A 19,613-nucleotide genomic window follows, 5' to 3' on the forward strand; every position below is an offset into this window, starting at 1 on the left:
TTGCTCATGTATGCCACTGGGTCGAGCCAGGTCACTAGGGGGCTGTGTCTTCGTGGATGGCACATGGGGAGGGGGGCGCTAGGCTAGGGGCTAACAATGCCTCACTGATGCTCCCGGTGGACCCCTGGAAGGAGCTCTGTTGGCTCTGTTGCCGTGGCACAGTGATGCTCCACCCCCGGCCGGAGGGACCTGCAGCTGAGTGCATTTCCTTTCTCGCCCTGGCTGTGTTGCTCATAGCAGGAGTGGACCTGTGGGCCACCGTGGGGTTCCACCCTCACACCCTGTGTCCAGCTCGGGCTTCCACCTTGGCCCTGTCTGTGTTTGCTCTTTGGTTCTTTACTCTGGAGCCAGGCCTATGGGCAGGCGCCTGCTCACAGAGTAAGGGGGTGGAGCTCGCTCCTGCCAGCCCAGCTCTGGTGGCTGGAGCCCCTCTGGAGCCACGTGCCTGTGTTGGGGTTTACAGGGTACGATGGCTGGTGGTCCAGCGGCCATCTCCATCCTGTCTGTTCCCCACAGCGAGGGACCATGGGCTCCCGCTGGGAGAGGCCCAGGGCATGTGACCTTGGCCACACCAGGGCAGGAAGGGAGCCCCCAGTGGGGCTGGGTGGCAGCACCTACCCAGGTCCTGGTTGTGAGCCTTCTCCTGGCCTTCAAAGTACAGCAGACTGTAGCCGCTCCACAGCTTATTCATGCCTACTGGGCACATGGGCTCCTGGTCCGTCTGGCTGTGCTTCACCAAGAGGTAGCCGATGCTGGTGCTGCGCCCAGGCATGCCAGGCAGGCCAGGGCTCCCCGGACGGCCTGGTTCCCCTAGAACCCAAGGGAGAGTAGCTCTCATCCGCTGACTACCGCCCCTCAGGTAGAGGGAGGTCCCAGTCCCCTAGAACAGCCACTCCTCTGACTTCCCGAAGCTTGGGCCTCAGTTGAACTAAACTGTGTGTTGCATGAGCACAGAATGATGATAATTATACAAACTCAAACCCAGGGGGCCTGGCCATGTACACATAGGGTGTGGGGGAGGTGCAGCAGGAAGGGTGAGACCCGGGGAGCCGTGGGGTCTGGAGACACCTCTGCTGAGTTCTAGCCTAGCAGCTGCCTCCCAGGCCGGGCACTGGCTGCGGGCCGGGCTCATGGCACTCTGGGCCGTTCCCAGGCTGGCCTCTCCTTCCTGTGTGCAGCTGAAACCTGACTCTGTACCTGCCACTCAGGACCAGGTCCTAGCCCAGAACACAATACAGCGTGATGCCTGATGCCTGTCTCCAGCATGGTGGCCTTAGAGATGCTTCGAGTCAGCTGTTCCAGCTGGTCCTGTCTCCCAGTGCTCCCCTGCCCCCATCTTCTATTTTCTTCCAGGATAATCCCTCCATCCCTCATCTTGGCCCTGGAAAGACTCCAACTTGTCCCTGTTTCTGGATATGTACCGTTGATGGGGGCAGAGCAAGGTGGGTGGTGTGTGTCATGCCCTTGGTTCAGACTGAGCTTAGATTGATAAAAACAAATCTTAAGAATTTGTCTTGTGCTGACTGCTGTATTTCTACATCCTGCGCATGTCCACAATTTTGTTTTTGTGCCAGTAATGGGGGGGAACTCAGGACCTGGGTGCGGCCCTGTAACTTTTTCTACTCAAGGCTGGTGCTCTACTACTTGAGCCACAGCTCTATGTCTGGCTTTCCTGGTGGTTAATTGGACATAAAAGTCTCATGGATTTTCTTGCCTGGACTGGCTTTTAACCTCAATCTCCAGATCTCAGCCTCCTAGTAGCTAGGATTATAGGCGGGAGCCACAGGGCTGGGCTCTTTCAGTCCTAATCACGTACCCTCTTGTCCAATTGGGCCCTGGTGCCCCATGGGGCCTTGGTCTCCCCGGAACCCTGGAACAGCAGACACGCCACCTCTTCCCTGAGGTCCAGCCTTCCCTGGGGTCCCTCGAAAACCTGGAAGAGAGGAGGAAATGAGCGCGACTGGGATCCATGATGGTTCAGCCAGAGGACAAAGGCTGACAGTGCAAATGGGTCGAGTGTTTTGTCAGTGGCCTGCAGCCTAGAGTCCTACCTGGCTCTCCAGGAGGCCCCTGGGGCCCCATCTCCCCCTGAGCCCCAGGCGGGCCTCTCCGCCCCTGGGGACCCAGTGCTCCGGGCTGCACAGCAAACTTCGGGGGCTGTCCCGCGATGCCAGGGGACCCCACAGAGCCAGGAGCGCCTGGAGGGAGGGAAAGGCCCAGTGAGCACACGCAACCACTTCCCCTTCTTGCCCGGATCTCATCCAGAGAACAGCTGGGCTCCAGACTCCCGTGAGAGGTCACCCCACGCCCACACCCCACGCTGAGCACCTGGCTGGGACTGCTCTTTGGGGAGCAGGCCCTGTGCCCATAGGTTGTGGCCTCGGCCTTGGAATGCTCTCTCTGCACCAAGGGGAGGGCCAGGCTCGGGCATACCTCAGCCCCAGCTGCCATGTGCCGGGGCCTCTACTTACCGGGGAATCCTTGGTCTCCTTTGGGCCCCTTGGGGCCTCTGTCACCCACAGGCCCGGAAGGTCCAGTGTTGCCCATAAGCCCTGGCTCGCCCTTTGGCCCTGCGACAGACGGGGTAGTGAGGTTACACGAGCCTGGCCAGCCTCCAGCCCCCCCCCCCCGCCTCTTTGTGGGGCTGCCTTACCTTTTTCTCCTGGTAGACCAAACACGCCAGGCCGGCCCTGGGGCCCTGGGTCCCCAACCCATCCTTTGGACCCGGTGATTCCCGAGGCTCCGGGCCTTCCCTCCTCTCCTTTGCTCCCAGGAAGAGCGGCAGGCCCAGGGGGTCCTGGCGGGCCTCGGTATCCTGTGGGCAGTCACAGGAGGGGCGGGATTAAGCAGGGACCCCAGGGGTTCACCCTGGTGCACAGGACTCATTGCCTGGCTCGTGGCCCACAGCAGCTGGTCCAGGCACGGGTGAAGCAGTGGTGACGCACGATCTCTGCTCTGCTCGTCGCTTTATATTGAGGGAACACATGAATACAGAGCATCGTCTGAGTTCAGGGTGTCATGTGGCTCAACAGGTTCTTTACCACTTGAGGCATGCTTCCAGCCCTTTTTGCTGGTTATTTTTGAGATCGGGTTTTGATTTTTTGCATGGACTGGCTTGGCCTTTGATCCTCCAATCTATGCTTTGTGCTGTAGCTAGGGGATGGGTATACACCATCAGGCCCAACTTAGTGCTCACACAGAGTCTCACAAACAGTGTTCCCCGGGCTGGCCTGGAACCTCTATCTTCCTCTTCTCAGTCTCCTGAACAGCTAAGCTTACAGACACAATTACCACACCTGCTTCATCCCAACCATTTTTAAGCACATTCCATGTTGTGCAACATTACACCATCTGTCTCCAGAGCCTCTCATCCACTGAATGCCACTCCCACCCCCTGCCCTCCAGCACTGGTGTCCACCACTTACTGCCTGCTTCCTCCAATGGGAACACTCCAGGGGACCCCCCAAGTGGAATCTTCCATTACTTGTCCTTTTGTGACTGCCTTATTTTGCGTAGGCTAACGTCCTTACAGTCATCCCCGTTTTAGCGTGCATCAGAATTCTCTTCCTTAGCTGGGTGTGGTGGTCTACCCTTGTAATCCCAGCTAGTTGGGACATAGAGGCAGAAGAATCATGAATCCGAGGGAGACCCTGAGGTTAGAGATCCTACTTCAAAAACAAAATGGGAGCAAAGGGCTCAGGGTGTGGCTCAGGTGGTAGAAAGCTTGCCTAGTGTTTGTCAGGCTCTGAGTTCAATTCCTGATATCACTAAAAAAAGGAACAAGAGAACTTCCTATCCTTTTATCATCTATCTGTCAGTGGCACTGGGCTGCCTCTGCCTCTTGGTTACTGGGAATGACGTGCAAGCAGCAGGTGTGTCCCGCGCTGAGGTGTTGGGGGCCGGGTGGTGCAGGTAGTGATGGAGATGGAGGATGGAGCCGGGTGGGAGGCACCTGCTCTGCTCTGCATCCGTTCCATCCACGGGTCTGCCGGTGCCGCCCACCTGGAGGTGTCACCGTGGAGGAACCAGGGCCACTCACCTTCTAGGCCGAAGATCCCTGGGGCTCCTACGTCACCCGGCAGTCCAGAGATGTTGGAAGGGGGGCTGATGCCGGGGAAGCCCTGCAGGCCTGGGCTCCCAGCTGGGCCTCGCTCACCTCAGGAGGAAAACGACCAAGTTATTTTTAGCTCTGGCTTTCCTCCAATGCTGTCCCCTCTGGGGGCCAGATGGACCCGTGTCCCCGGAGGCCTTGGGGAAGATGAGTGCTCAGAGGCCGAGCTGGCCCGCCAGCTCCAGCTCCTGCCACCTGCCAGTAGCCTGGGCCAGTCCTGAGGAGTCCCACCCAGGCCCTGTCTGAGTGTGCTCCTGGCTGCACGGGTAGCAGACTGACTGGGCCTCTGCCATGGAGTCCTATGAGGGCCATGAGCCTGAGTGTGGGCAGAAGGGGCCTGCGGGGCACAGGGACAGTGCTAGTGCTCTCTGTGCTGCCCTCTAGTGTCCTGGACGCCAGGGACACACAGAAGATGGATGGATTGCTCAGCCAGGAAGGAGCACTGAGACAGAAAATAAACTGGTGGGGAGTGAAAGCGCTGGAGACCAGAGGGCCCACAGAGGGTCTGCCCGATTCACAGCCTTGGGGCCACCCCACGTGGCTGGTCCGTGGACTATGCCCTAGGACAGCAGGCATGATCTCACCTGGCACTCCCTGCTGTCCTTTCTGGCCTGGGGCCCCCACTGGGCCTGGAAGGGTATTGGCCTCTCCGGGTTCACCCCTCTCCCCGATGGGGCCTGGCAACCCCGGGTCTCCGTGGATGTCGGCACCTGGGGGAGAATTGAGATAGCATTGGCAGCTCTGAGCACACAGAGGGGTTTCCTGAGTGGAAGGGCAGTCAGTGGACTTGGAAGAGGGGGAACAGGGCAGCCACAGTGAGCTCCCCTTGCTCACTCTAAAGAGCTCTTGGAGAGCACAGAGGGCCTCACTGCACTGACAGGAAAACCAAGGCCTTTTGAAGGCTTCAGGTTCATGGCAGCAGCTGGTGGCGAGCGGGACTGGTCCCCTGAGGCTGTTCGTGATGCTGTCTTTGCCATCATCAGGGTTTGAAAACCTATTCACAGCCAGGCTCTCAATGCCACAGGTGCCAGGTGCCAGTGAGGTGATCTTAGCTACATTGTCACCCAGGGCGTGTGTGAGCTGCACTGTCACCTGGCATGTGAGTGTGTGAGCTACCTTGTCACCTGGAGTGTGTGTGAGCTGCAATGTCACCTGGCGTGTGAGTGTGTGAGCAGTGTCACCCAGAGCATGTGTGTTGGTTCACCTGCAGTGTGTTGCCTCTGCTTCCATAAATCTCAATCAAAGATGGGTAATGTTTGTCTCTTCCTACGTGAATCTTACGAACATCTTCCCTGTGAATATGGAGAAGTTCCCTACTCTGAAAGGACAGTGGGAAAGTGGCAGCCTTGGGCGAGGTCCCCTCCCTCCAAACCACAGGGTGACAGGTTGGTACATACCTGGCGCTCCAGGGAAGCCTTTGGTGCCTGGCAGGCCGTGTAAGCCACCGATGCCGCGGAATCCGGGAAAACCTGCAAAGAGTCGCTTCGTGGTCAGCTGCATAGGGGAGGCCACCAGCGTGCTCTGGAGCCGGGGGTGGGGGAGAGGGGGAACTAGGCACTGGACAGCAGGACAGAGGTAGCCTTGGCCCCCTTTACCCTGCATGCAGAGCACCTTTCCTGTGAGCAGGAGGCCCACACTTTAAACCCGTCTCCACAGACAGCTCTCGGCCTTCCAGCCACAGGGGGAGGCTGTTTGGTTTGTAAGAGCCGTGTCAGTCCTGTTCCCCTGGAGCTCTGCTCCCAGCACCTGGTGTCCATCCCCTGTGCATGGAGCGTGTGTGGCTGTGGCTGGACTTGGGGTCGGGAATGGTCATCCTTACTTCTCAGCCAGCATGGTGCCCCGATGCTAGGCCGGGGCTGGTAACCACCAGGGTTTGAACAAGGGCAGACACCAGTGTCTGGCCTTCTGCCCCTCTTTGCAGATGACGGTGTCAACATTTTTTCTTTTTCTATTGGCTTCTATCGGCTTCACAGTATGTGTGTGTGTGCGTGTGCGCGTGTGCGTGTGCTCGTGTGGTGTGTGAGATCTCAGTTACCATCCACACAGGTTTCACTGTGTTCCCATCCCTTTCACCCCTCTATCAGATATGCCTTATGATCTCAACAGCTGTAAACCTGCACTCCAGTGTCCTGTGCAAATGGCAGTCAGCCTGTGTCACACTCAGCCTGTGCTCACACCATTACTGTCAGTCTGTGTCACACCCAGCCTGTGCTCACACCATTACAGTCAGCCTGTGTCACACCTGGCCTGTGCTCACACCATTACAGTCAGTGGCCTACAGAGGCCCGTGGGCTGACAGACAGCTCCTTCTGCAGCCTAGCGGCTCAGTCTGGGGTTGCTGTGGCTCTCTGCCTCTCTATGGAGGTATGGAGGTGGGTGTCTTACCTGGCAAGCCTGGACTGCCTGGCCAGCCATAGTCTCCTTTCTCACCGGGCACTCCGATCCGCCCCGGGTCGCCCTGCGGACCCTGCAGCCCAGCAAGCCCCGGGAAGCCTAGAGAAGACACACAGCGAAGCCTGAGCACACCAGAGATCCTGGAGACCCAGGAAGAGACCCCAGCCAGCTTCTAACTTGGAGGGGGCTGTGGACCTGGGGGCAGCGGCGCCGAGGTGTGTGGCATCCCAGGAGGCCACCTGGGGTGCAGGCGGCGTCAGTGATGGGACACTCAACCTTGCCACAGGGAGAAGAGCACGCGTTCTCTTCCCGTCCCATCATATGGACAGGAGTGTGCAGAGTGCCTGGGCTGGCCTGGGCACAGAGCAGGGCCGGGGCAAGGAGTGGGCAGCCCCCCGATGCCTGGCTCACTGTGTGAGGATTCGGATGGCTCACATGCCACACAAAGCCGAGCTAGGCTCGAGAGACACTTCCCATTCACCCCTGGGTGCTCTTCGGTCCAGACGCTATGAGTACGGCAGGGAAGGAGCAAGGGTGGCCGTTTTGTCCTGGGTCCCAGGAGGCCTCCTGCGTAGAACACTGTGACCGCAGACTCACCTGACTGTCCTTTAGGTCCGGGGGGGCCTTGGGCTCCGGTCAGGCCTGTTATCCCAGGAAAGCCCACATCGCCCTCTGTTCCTTTCTCTCCGAAGAATCCCTTGACACCTGGAATGACAGATGGCAGCTTGGGGCAGTTGTTCATGTCAGTCTGGGGTTTGGTGACACCAGGCTCAAGGGCTTGCGGGTGAATGACGCTGCCAGGCCGCACACAGGGGTTGGAGCTAAACCTGTTGCTGCCTCAGCTGACTCTAGTTCCTTCCTCTGAGAGGGAGGCAGCTGGCCTCCATGAGGGCACCCGCCAATCCGTTCTGCCGTCTCCCTACACAGGACATCAGGACACCGATTGACCCCTGGGACACTGGACACAGCGCCTCAAGTCTGGGACATGAAACTCAGTGCTGTCTTCACCTGGATTCTCTGGGCATGGGGGAGGCAGCTTGTGCGCTGGGGCCCTCCGGCAGCCCTGTGGGCCAGGACTGGGGCCTCCCGTCAACGGTGGCTGAATGCACCATCTTGGGAAGGGCACCTCATCCCAGGATGGCCTTCAGATGGTCATAGTGCAGGCTGACCTCACGGTGTGGATCTCACGAGAGACCCCGAGTCTCTGCCCTGCAGAGCTGACATGTGCAGTCACTGAATTTTGGGCTGCGTTATTAGGCAACCAGCGCAGGGCGTCCATCGGGCGATGCTAACATGCACTGTATGCCAGGGAACACGTGGGCTCCCCCCCTGGGGAGATTGGCAGGCCCTAGCCTGCCATGTTCACGTAGTCCAGCAAAGTCATCAGTGACGCACACGGCAGAGATGGTCTCACTTCCCTGCTTTTATAAAGCAAGCTTCTATGGTAACATTGAGGACAGGAGGGCAGCCAGCCTTGAGCCCCGGGAACCCTGCTCCCCAGGAAAGAGGTGAGAAATAATTGTAGCCCAAGACTGGCTCCTTGTGGATGGGGGACTGTGGTCCTGCAAGCTGGACAGAGAGCGCCCACCTTTCTCTGGCCAGCACAACATCATCGTAGTATGGGGCCTCCGAAGGAGACACGCGTCACCAGTCCCTGGGGACTGCACCCTGGCAGGTGCTTTGAACTTGATTTCAGTGATATTCAGTGGAGGAACAGGGCTACACAGGGCGTGGCTGCCTGCAGCCGCCTTACAGGGAGCAGTCTGGGTCCCGCTTCGCTTTCGAGACCCTTCACTGATCACAAGCAGCTCTGCTCACTGGTCAGATGCGGGTGTGCACTCCAGCAGGCCTGTGGCCTGGCCTCTCATGGGTCTCCATGAATTATAAAGCATGGTCTGCTCGAACGTTTCCTCAGATGTAACTGCATCAAAATCTTTCTTGTACATTGGGCTTGAAGACCCCCAGTGATTTACGAGGATCTTTTGTGTTTTTTGGCAAAGACGGATACACTTGGCAGGCCACACTCAGAGACAAGGCTCAGGGCTAGGTGAGTATAAAGAAACATAAAATAACTTGCGTACCTGGTGTGCCAGTAAGGCCCCGTTCCCCTTTCAGTCCTGGACTTCCTGGTAGGTCTATGGTGTCTCCGACATCACCTGCAGCATGCAGAACAGATGGTGAGGGACAGGCCTTCTGTGAAGAGGTATTAGCTTTGCCCTTTGTATTGTGCAAGGCTCCTCTGCTTCTAGCCAAATGTTGATGGCTCAAGCCTCTAATCCCAGCTACTTAGGAGGTTGAGATCTGAGGATGATGAAGATAGTGCAGGCAGAAAGGTCTCTGAGTCTCCTACCTCCAATTAACCACTAAAAAGCTGGAAATGGAGCTGTAGCTCAAGCAGTAGAGTGCCAGCCTTGCAGAGAAAGCTAAGGGACAGTCCCCAGGCCCTGAGTTCAAGTTCTAGTACTTACACAAAGTGAAAAACTGCAGCCAGCAAGCAACAAAACAAAACAACATAGGTTTCTTCCTAGCAACCAGCAGCCTAAGCAGGTCTGAGGTCACTCTGTGTGCCCTGGAGGTCTTGGCTACAGACACCTGTTTCCTTTCACTGTCCCAGACACTTACCTAAGTCCCCTGTTTGGCCAGTCTCACCGTAGAGGCCTTCTCTGCCAGGAGCACCTTTGTCACCCTAGGTAAAGCAAATGGAAGCAACGTTAGATGGCCTTGTGAAGCAGGTATTGTTTGGAAGCTCAGTGCCTTTACTGCTGTGTGCTCAGCACGGCATCGGCTGTCTCTCCCTCCGCCGGCCCTGCTTTGGAACAGTGTGTGTATCGTCACTGGTATCTTTTGCTGGACATCTGTGTGTTCTACACACTGACGCAGCTGCACACAAGCGGGTTATAAGATTCCCTTTCGCTACAGATCAGGCAGTTGAGGAAAGACACCCAAAACCACACTGAGGTGGCTGGCCAGGTGGGCACCCTTGAGGGCCAGGCCTGCTCTGATCATGGTACCAGACACATCATGAGTGGCTGAACCAAGGATAGAACAGAACTCCAGGACACACCCCCTGGCAAGACTGCTGTGTCATCTACGGTACCACCCATATGGTACTCGGCGAAGCCTAGGGAAGAAAACAGGTGTGGGGGCTGGAGCCATGCCCAGCTCAGGCCAGGTTGCACCATGACCATGGCAACAGCAAGTGCCCCAGAGACCTCTGGGAGGAAGGATGCTAACTCACATCGGTACTGCTGATCTGTACTGGGCTCTGGGGTCACCTCCTGGCTCAGGTTAGAGTTCTCTGACCTCTGCACTGATTGTGACCTCGTGGGAAGCCTCATTCCCTTGAGGGCTCCATGGAGAGATCTGACAGCAAGCCCTCTGAGGGACAGAGGCTCGGTCATGGCCATTCAGGCCATCAGTGAAGCAGAGCCTGCACGGCCTCTCCCCAGGAGGTCAGAGGCTCACTCCGAGCCTCTCTTGGCTACTTTGACCCCAGTGAGAGCAAAATATGTGTGTGGGTAGATGCTCCCAGAAGGCACTAGCCAGAGAGATCTACTTACCCTGCTTCCTGTGAATCCTGGGAACCCTACAATTCCAGGAGGCCCAGACACGCCGGGGAATCCTGGCAGCCCGGGTACGCCGGGGACTCCGATGTCTCCTTTGGTTCCTTTGATGTGACCGGGCCTCCCGGGTAAGCCTGGGATTCCTGCCAGCCCCGGGACCCCTGGCATTCCTTGGATACCTGCAGGAAGACCCTGGCATGTAAGGCTCTGCTGGGGAAGCAGCAGCTGCCTTTGCCAAGCCTGTGTTTGCAGTCTGGATGCATCTCGAAGCCCGATGACTGCAGATGCTAACACGGGCACGCCTTGAGACTCAGGTGCCCTGGAGTGATGCGACCCCCCGAGACTGAGAGCACAGGTGAGTCTGGCAGAGCTCTGGTGATGGGTGGGAGAGGCAGGGAGCAGGGCAGAGGCAGGCCTCACCTTTTAAGCCCAGGTAACCCTTTAGGCCCATGGGTCCCTCGTCTCCTTTCTCCCCCTTAATGTCCTTCATCCCCGGCAGGATGATGGGTGGCGGTCCTGGGGGACCAGGGTCTCCTCGGTTGCCTGGAAGGAAACAGATGGGGTCATTTCCAGGGATCCCACACAATGCAGGGCAAAGGTGGAAAAGACCTCGTCCCTTCCTACCTCCCTCCAAGGCCCCAAGCCTGGTCTCCCTACAGCCAGCCTCCAGGACTTCGGTGGGCAGAGACGTCCCTTCTCTGTTCCCCCCACAGAGTGCTTTGTGAACCGTCTCCGAGCACAGGAGCCCACAGTGGAATGACGGAAAGTCCAGGCCTGCTAACATGTCCAGGGGCCTCAGGACCAGTGACAGAGAAGCCCCGGAGGCTGTGTGGGATCTGCATCTGCTCAGCACTGCCTTTCACACGGCCTCTGATGGTGAGCAGGGAGGCTGGCTCTGCCCCTGGACTATACCCCAGACCCCAAGGCTCTTCAAACTTAGAGAGCTTTCTCAATGTAAAAATGTATATATTACATAACGCATTCCTTTAAAGGGAACAATGGAATGTTTCTATTTTTTTTTTCACATTGCCAGAGCTGTGAACCTAACATTACGAGGTCAGCATAGCAGATGACATCCGGTCCTTAGCAGATGGTCCCCCATTCTTCCTCACCCTCACAGAGCTTGGAAGACTCTTGTCGACTTTATCTCTGTAGACATGATCCATGGGACATCTCAGAAATGGGACCACATGCCACACGGTAGAAGTTTCTAGGGTTTATCCATGTTGAGGCTCCATTGTGTAACAGGACCTTAAACTCTTTGATGGCTGCAAATCTGCCCTGTATCTGCACCCTATTTTATTTATTATTCTTTGGTTGATGGATATTTGGATTGTGTCCATGTGGGGGCTCTTATGAAAATGAAAATGTTCCTAATTATCTTCAGGAAGGAGTAGAATTTCCAAGTAACTTCTGTTTTTTTTTTTTTTTTTAAGTACACTGTCTCTCCTCTTGAAACTCTGACCTTCTTTTCTCCTTTGAAATTTACTTCTTCCTAGCACATTTTTGGAAGGCACTATGGCAGAATTCTGATGGAGTGTATTTTTATGGCATCTGGGGCTTGAACTCAGGGCCTCTGCTTTTTCTCTCAAGGCTGGTGTTCTATGACTTCACCCATTCTTCCGTGTGTGTGTGTGTGTGTGTGTGTGTGTGTGTGTCCATTCTGGGTCTTGAACTCAGGTTCTTCATATTGTCCCTAAGCTTTTTTGCTCAAGACTGGCACTCACTCTACCTCTTGAGTCACAGCTGTATCTCTTGCTTTTTGGTGGTTAGTTGGAGATAAGAGTCTTACAGACTTTTCCCGCCTGGGCAAGCTATGAACTATAGTCTTCAAATCTCAGCCTCCTGATACTTCTGGCTTTTTTTTTTTTTTGCCAGTCATTGGGCCTGAACTCTGGGTCTGGGCGCTGTCCCTCAGCTTTTCAGCTCAAGGCTAGTGCTCTACCACTTGAGCCACAGCACTACTACTTTGGCTTTTTCTGTTTATGTGGTACCAAGGAATTGAACCCAGGGCCTCATGCATGCAAGGCAAACACTCTACCACTGAGCTACCTTCCCAGCCCCACTCCTGGCTTTTTTGGTGGTTAGTTGGAGATAAAGAGTCTTGGATATGTCTACCCAAAGTGGCTTCAAGCTGTGGTCCTCAGGTCTCAGCCTCCTGAGTAGCTAGAATGATGAGCCATCAGTGCTCAGCTTTTTTTTTTTTTTTTTTTTTTGTGGCATCTGAATGCTGCCTGTATTTTTGGCTCAAGGTTTTACGGTGGTTAGGAATGCTCATATACCATTGGAGGGAGCCTTTCAGCTTTCACTCCTTTGGTTGGTTTGGGTTTTTGTCCAGCTCTAGATTGGGTGTTGAGGGAGGGGGTGGTCCTTAGTCTTGACCACATGGGGTAGGTTGCGAGAGAGGCTTACCTTTAACACCTGGCTGGCCCGGTAAGCCCTTCAGACCAGGTATTCCAAAAAACCCAGCCTCTCCTTTGGAGCCTGGGAAGCCAGGTCTTCCTGTGAGTCCGATCATTCCCTGGAAGCCATCCATTCCAGGTGAGCCACGCTCTCCTGCACAGGGAATGGGAGAAGCAGGTAGGGGTTAGTCTCATGTAATCTACATGACAAGATGCCACGACCCTCAACCTGTAACGGGATTCTTGGGGATCTAAGAGCCTCTGGTGAGCAGCATGCAGACAGAGGGCCAGCCTGTATCCATCCCATTGGGGGTGGACAGCCACTGGAGATGGGCCCAGCAAGGCAGGCGACAGAGCCAGGGACAGTCTTAGGGAGCCCAGGCCTAGGCCTACAGGAGAAAAGGTCACAGGGATGAAGGTGATTGTCCCCTGTGTGGAGACCTGCCAGGGCAGATCAGGTGATCAGAGACCCAGCCATATTCACGGCCTGGAAAGCGCTGTGTGCAGCTGTGTCCAGAGAGTGTGAAGGAAGCAACCCAAGGGGTTAAATGAAAATGTCATCAGCCTCCTCACCGGAAGCCCGTGTTACGAATGGCCTGTCTGGAAACCTCCTTCTGTCAATGATAATTGTTTCTCGGGCCATGGATCCTTCCTTGGGAAGGTGACTAACTGGCATTTTGAAGCATATTGGTCCTGCCTGAGTCCCACCCCAGTGACCTCTTGGGGTCCCGTGGCTTTGCCCCTGCAGTCATAGGTGGACAGCTGCCCGGCTCAGTGTGTGACTGCCACAGATCCACAGGCAATCTACTGGCCACAGCAGCACATTTACCTTTCTGCCCAGGGGAGCCAGGCATGCCGGCCATCCCTTTAAATCCAGGGTTTCCTCTGTGACCTTGCTCGCCTAAGAAGCCAGCTTCGCCTCTGTCGCCGGAGAGACCCTTCATGCCCACTGGGCCGGGGGCACCAGTATCGCCAGGCTCCCCTCTGTCACCGGGCAGGCCTGTCAGAAAGAGGAGAAGCAAGAGTTATAAAGGGCCGTGGAGTATGAACTCCTCTTGGACATCAAATACACGTTTCTGTAAGAACCCCCATAGATGGAAGAGGAGCCAGGGCATGGTAGAGGTGAGTTTTTGGGGTGGGCTGAGCCTGGGGAGCCCCACAGGACTGGCCTTTCCGAGGTCCTCCTGAGAAGGCCCCGTGAGATCCCCTCATCCAAGCTCCTTGCCTCTAGGAACCCAGGAATGGAGAGCCGTGGCAGAGGGCGGAGTGGTGGGCGGGGGCGCGGCCCGCTCTGTGGGGACATTGCTGCTGTGTGGGGGTGCTGAGGCCGGGGTGCTCTGTGTACACACAGCAGCCCCCAAAGCTCTCCACAAACTTAATGCCTGACCATGAACAAGCAGAGGCTGACAGGCAAGACTGGGAGCTTAAAAAAAAAAGTTGCTGTATTCTACTGTGAAGACATTTGTACGGAACTGTCTTCCCTTTGTCACTGTTACAGGGTCCTTGACAAAACACTGGGGAGAGTAGCAACTTGATGAAAACAAAGAAAAACAAACCAAACTGTTCTTGCCGGGCAAGCATGCAGCTGTCTAATGCTTTTTTGGATGCAGTTCCAGCATTTGGGAGGCTGAGGTGGGAAGATCATTTCAGCCCAGAGTTCAAGACCAGCCTAGGCATCACAGTGAGACCTAGTCTCAGGCAAAATGAGGATGCATTTATTGGTCCATGAGGTGCAGAAGCCCGTGGACCGTGCTGCAGGAGCAAGGCCCCCCCCCCCCCCGGGGAGGAAGGCGCTGCCAGGGCCGACGCCAGACCCTTGCCCCGTCGCTGGACAATGCCAGGGCCTCTGCCTTCCTTCTCGCTTTGTTTGACATCTCCCCGGAGCAGAGCACTGTTTTTGAACTTTCATAGTACGAGTTTCTTGTCTTTTTTTTTAAAATCATTCTCTAATGACTTTATACCTAGACCCCCAATAGGTACAGCAGGTGCCAGGGCGACCATTTATGTTCTCTCTGGTGAGAGGTATGTCCTGTGTTGGGAACCCCTCACAGCTCCTGGCGGTTCCTTGGAACACAGTTTGGGGACTTCCCTTGAGGGCTGGTGCAGTTCTGTTCTCTGTGCTGTGGAGAGGGTCCCTCCCCTTTGGGGGGGTGCTGTCTTACCTCCAAGACCTGGGGCTCCTGGCAGCCCTGGGGGTCCTCCTTGCCCAGGAGCTCCTGGGAACCCGTGCCGTCCGGGAGGTCCGGTTGGTCCTGGATGACCCGAAGGTCCGGGGAGGCCCAGCTGGCCCTTGAGCCCCGGCACGCCGGGCATCCCTTGGCTTCCTGCAGGAATTAGAGAGGACATGTGAGGCCACTCTACCCTTGCACCTCGGGGACAGCACGTGCCCCGTTCCCCCCGAGGCTGTAACACAGGACTGAGTTCAGGATTACTGAAAGTCTGGACAATGCAAAGAAGCCCAGAGAATGAAGCTGCGGGGTGTCATCCGATCACCTGGATGATTACTAACTCCCTGTCACATTCCCATCCCCATATGCAGGCCAGGAAATAGAAATTGAGGGTTGAGATGGCACCACAATTTCTACTTTAACATAGCTTGTTTAACTCGACATTGTTCTTTTTGCAGCGTGCCACATGTGACAGTACTGTTTGCAGACAGTTACATGGCTGCGTGAATAGACCACCCACCACACGGCAGCTTCCACGCGTGCCATTCTGTGTTATGAACGGCCGTGAGGAACCACGAGGGGCTCACACATGGAGTTCACACACGTGGGCAGACCACTTCGAGGAGACGTGCTCTAGAAATGGAGCCAGCAGGTTGAAGCAGATGCTACATTTTAACTGTGTGCCACTGACATCAGCAATGGAACTCCACTGTGTGTGTCCCCGTGCTCCTCAGCCCCAAGCCTCCTGCTGGGCACGGCCAGCGTCCTGGCGAATGTGGTGCGGGGAGACTTCCAGATGGAGCAGGGCTGTAGGTTGTTATGTTATTGTTGATGGGCAGTGTTTCTTCTTCCCAGCATTTGCCTTTTGGCACGGTGCTTACTGTTTACTTGTGTTCTCCTCTGGAAGGCTGCTTGCTTTTCTCTTAGGCTTTGGCATTTGCTCCTTAGAAGCAGGAGCCTGAGGCGTACTGACCGCTAATCCTTGGGCTCTATTTCAAGTTGCTGCTCCAAGTTTCTTTTCTACGATACAGCATGTGAATGTTTGCACCCAAATTTCATCATCTTGTGTGTATGTGACATAGATGCCCGTGTGTGTGTGTGTGTGTGTGTGTGTGTGCATGCATGTGCTAATTCTAATTCCTTCCCTTCAGCTTTGCACACACAGTCCTGGCCCTTCCAGTACACACTCATACTGTGCGCACACATTTTCTTCCACTGCTCTCTTTCTCTATCTCTGGACCTCCCTGGGTCTGGACATTTTCTCTTTTCTTCCTCTCTTCTAGCTGCAGTCCAGTGAGTACAGCAAAGGCCAGCCTGGCAGGGCCTCTCCTGTGCACTTTTTCTTTTCTTTTCTTTTTTTTTTGTTAGTCATGGGGCTTAATTTTGGGCCTGGGTGCTGTCCCTCAGCTCTTCAGCTTAAGGCAAGTGCTCTACCACTTCAGCCACAGCACCACTTCTGGTTTTCTGGTGGTTTATTGGAGAGTCTCATGGAATTTCCTGCCCAGGCTGGCTTTGAATGGCGATCTTCAGATCTCAGCCTCCTGAGTAGCTAGGATGACAGGCATTAGCCACGGACACCCAGCTTTCTGTGCACTTTCTTACTGAGCCCAAACCATCCCTCTGGGGGTGAGGGGCGGTTATGAGGAGCAAGGGAAGGACATAGGCGGGACTGAGTCAGCCTTGGCCCAACCAGCAGGCTCCAGTCAGGTGCCCGAGTCTCTGGCTGTCTGGCTGTGATAACCTGTAAGTAACCAACAGCAGACGCTTGAGCTCAGCTCCTACTGCTCTGTGGAAATGAGGACGTGTATCGTCTGTGCTCTATCTTTACAGAGCAGGGCTTGCTCCGGGGTGTGAAGGGCCTTGTCAGAGTGGGGAAGGGCCTGGTGTGTGGGGTTCAGCAGACCCTCCACAATACTTCTAATAAGAATGGTGGTTGGGGACACAAGTTAGCGACAGAACCCAGGTGAGATTGTGGCCTGAGAGATGTGAGCAAGTCAGGTGGCGGGTGCCAGGCCATGCTGTGGGGTGGAGGTCAGTGGGTGTGTGTGGGCGCTTCCTGCCTGGGAGACGATGGGATGGGACAGGCTACCGGTCTGCCAGTGTGCTGTGACTTCTCTTACTTCAGGGGCTGCAGGGAAAAGTCAGGCAAGGGGTCCTTTGCTCCTTTGGGTGTTTACTCCAGAGTCTTTCTTTGGAGCTGAGTATTTCAGGTCAGGTTCCAATATCGAACAAATGCTACAAATGAGCAAATACAACACACCAGCTTTTCTAGCTCGGGGGTATCTGGCCTGAGGATGTACATGATTGTCTGATCAAGCACAGTGTGCATCTTTTGCTTTGTTAAACATATACTGAGAACACTGTGTTCCTGATGACATTAAACAATAAAAAAGCACCACTTGGTAGGTGTAATCTCTGCACTGGGGAGGCTGAGGCAGGAATGCTGAAGCTTTTTGAGGCCAGCCAGGGCTCATCAGTAAGACCATCTCAAAAAAAACCAAAAAAACCCAAACCCTGAAAAACCAAAACACCGAAACCAGCACCCTGTTCAGTGCGCTCTGGGCGAGCCCCTCCTCCCCCACGCTGTTCCTCATGGCTGCTCAGCTCTGGGCACAGAGCCTGCAGAAGGCCTTGGGGCTCACCTTGCAGCCCATGTGGTGGGGACAGGGCCCTGTGCCTTCCCAGCCCACCTCATGTCTCACCTCTGAATCCGGGCGGGCCTACGTCTCCTGGAAGGCCTTTGAGCCCAGGGTGTCCAGGCAGTCCGGCATCTCCTCGCGGCCCGGGCTGGGCCCCCAGCACTTCTCCTGGAAGGCCCCTGTCCCCAGGAGGCCCAGCTGGCCCCGGTAGGCCGATGGGGCCTGGGAATCCATCGGGGCCTGGGAGGCCTGCGGCCCCTTTTGATCCTCGGGGTCCCATGAACCCTGAAAGGCAAGAGTGGTCCCCTCAGATCTCATCCTCACATGCTGACCAGTGCACGGACTGCCGCCTCTCTAGTAAGAAAGCCTGGTGGCTAGGAGGGAGCTGAGGTGACGTGAATGTGACTATGGATGCCATCACTCTCCCTTGGGATGGAGCACTGTCACTAGCCATTGAGGCTTTCTCCAGAGTGCTTCGTATCCATCAGGAACAGCACTTCTGCAGCACCCACCCACTGCCGGGGCAGGAATCCAGGCCATGAGCAAGGAAGAGCCAGGGAATTTGCATCTCCCCCACACACTGACACCCATTGGCATCAAGCACTTGTTGAAACAAACGTTGAAACAACTTCCTGGTCCTGGCGGAGGCTACTGGCTCACACCGACGCGCCCTTCCCAGAGCTGAGGGCCAAGGGCCCAGCAGGACTCACCTGGGGGCCCGGGGAAGCCTTCACGACCTGGGTCTCCCGGGAAGCCCTTGAGTCCTGGGGCTCCGTCAGCTCCCGGGAATCCTGGTATTCCTCTGAGGCCTTTGGCACCTGTACAATCAAAGTGAACCCCAAACCACATCAGGTTCTGTGGGGACAAGGGGAAAGACCCTCTCCCACTCCTGGCTCAGTGAGGCCTAAGACAAAGCTGGGATGCAGAGCTGGGATGGTATCTTTGCGTGTGTGGCCTGCCTTCAGGATTGAGTTCTCTGTGGTAGGAATGCCTCCTTGAACCTGGGGTTCGGCAACGTGCCCATGGCTACGACATTACGATCTTGGGGGACATGAACGCGGCCAGCAGTGGGCGTGGGGCAGGGCTGGTAGAACTCCTCTCCGTGAGTGGGGAGGGCCAGCACGCAGGGCAGGGAGGGAGCAGAAGCCCAAGGGTGTGACCTGCAGGCTGAATGTGTACTGCCATTACCTGCGGGGCCCGGGAATCCTTGCAGGCCGGGTGATCCCTGTGGTCCTCCAACGCAATCTGGAGAGAGGGGAGGGATGGGTAAACAGACGCACCCTGGTAAGGTCCAAAGCAGCTAGGTGAAGCATGACCGGGTTATAATCAGACTAATTAATGTGGCTCTGATGGAATGAATTTAACTTCATTGGTTAATCAAACTGGAACAGTAATGTAAAATGTGTACAATACTGGCGTAAACACAAATCAAATCTGGCAGTAAAAATGCGTAGTGTGCTGATGGATGCTTCATTCCCTGGAGGAGGGTGACCAGCTTGGTCTACACCAAATCAGTGTGAGCTCCTTCCATCTAAGGATGTCTGTCAGCCGTGGAGATGCGTGCAGTTCCTCTGTCTCCAGACACTTTGACCACCATATTGATTGCTGCATTGAGCAGTCTGGAATGAACACAGGGCTGCAAACACTGCTGGCTGCTGAGGTGCAGAGCCGTGGCATCTCAGCAGGACTACTGGTGTCCTTTGCTGGGAAGGTAGTCCTGTGGCACTGTCTTTCTGTCCTGTGGCACTGCCTTTCTGCCCACAGCACTGCCTTTCTTGGCCTCATTTTTGATGTCTGCCTGGGAATAGGGCGTAGGCTCCCAGTCAGACAGGACTTGGGCCTCCCGGACCTTCTTCTCCTGGTGGCAGCAGAGTTGGTGCTCCACAGAGAACCTCCTGGACTTCAGAGGAAAAGACTGGGCCCTGTCTCTGTCCCTTTCAGTTGTCCTTTGTGCAGTAGTTTGTCAGTCCCTCTGACAGTGCCAAGGTGATCTGTTCACTCCATGCTGTGCTTTACATCCACAATGTTCCGAGAGGGGCAGCCAGGTGAGCAGAGCCCTGGGCTACAGTGCCGTTCAGTGCCCTCAAATGCCTTGGCTTCCCACTGGTCTCCTTCATCCTACCTGTTATCAGCTGCCCCCCGCCCGCAGGGCCTTGGCACAGCTCAGAATGGCTGTATATTCAAGGTCTTGGGTTCCTAGACCCCCTCACACCCAAGGGGTAACCCCTTCATTGCTGCTGAGGTGAGATCTGGGCTGTGGCCTCTAAGCCTGGCTCAGCCGGAGTCTCCCAGGCCTTCCTTGCTCTGTTAGGACACCTCTGCCTGGCAATCCAGTG

The 19,613-nt window shown here is 55.9% G+C and overlaps 1 protein-coding gene across 1 annotated transcript in view; it reads right to left on the minus strand.

Moving 5' to 3' along the window:
• Col4a2 (collagen, type IV, alpha 2) overlaps positions 1-19,613 on the minus strand; it is a 142,854-nt gene that overhangs the window by 2,536 nt on the left and 120,705 nt on the right. The window contains exons 27-46 of the mRNA XM_013022861.1: positions 18,466-18,522; positions 17,988-18,095; positions 17,341-17,562; positions 14,633-14,794; positions 13,300-13,470; positions 12,481-12,624; positions 10,489-10,611; positions 10,066-10,247; positions 9,128-9,191; positions 8,587-8,661; positions 7,103-7,210; positions 6,497-6,604; positions 5,509-5,580; positions 4,696-4,821; positions 4,040-4,156; positions 2,654-2,815; positions 2,472-2,570; positions 2,052-2,198; positions 1,817-1,933; positions 619-810 (exon numbers count right to left, since the gene is read on the minus strand). Of these exons, the coding sequence (XP_012878315.1) occupies positions 619-810; positions 1,817-1,933; positions 2,052-2,198; positions 2,472-2,570; positions 2,654-2,815; positions 4,040-4,156; positions 4,696-4,821; positions 5,509-5,580; positions 6,497-6,604; positions 7,103-7,210; positions 8,587-8,661; positions 9,128-9,191; positions 10,066-10,247; positions 10,489-10,611; positions 12,481-12,624; positions 13,300-13,470; positions 14,633-14,794; positions 17,341-17,562; positions 17,988-18,095; positions 18,466-18,522 (2,556 nt within the window). The remainder of the gene's footprint in view (positions 1-618; positions 811-1,816; positions 1,934-2,051; positions 2,199-2,471; positions 2,571-2,653; positions 2,816-4,039; positions 4,157-4,695; positions 4,822-5,508; positions 5,581-6,496; positions 6,605-7,102; positions 7,211-8,586; positions 8,662-9,127; positions 9,192-10,065; positions 10,248-10,488; positions 10,612-12,480; positions 12,625-13,299; positions 13,471-14,632; positions 14,795-17,340; positions 17,563-17,987; positions 18,096-18,465; positions 18,523-19,613) is intronic.

This window comes from Dipodomys ordii, unplaced genomic scaffold (genome assembly GCF_000151885.1).
Source record: "Dipodomys ordii isolate 6190 unplaced genomic scaffold, Dord_2.0 Scaffold64, whole genome shotgun sequence".
NCBI lineage: Eukaryota > Metazoa > Chordata > Mammalia > Rodentia > Heteromyidae > Dipodomys > Dipodomys ordii.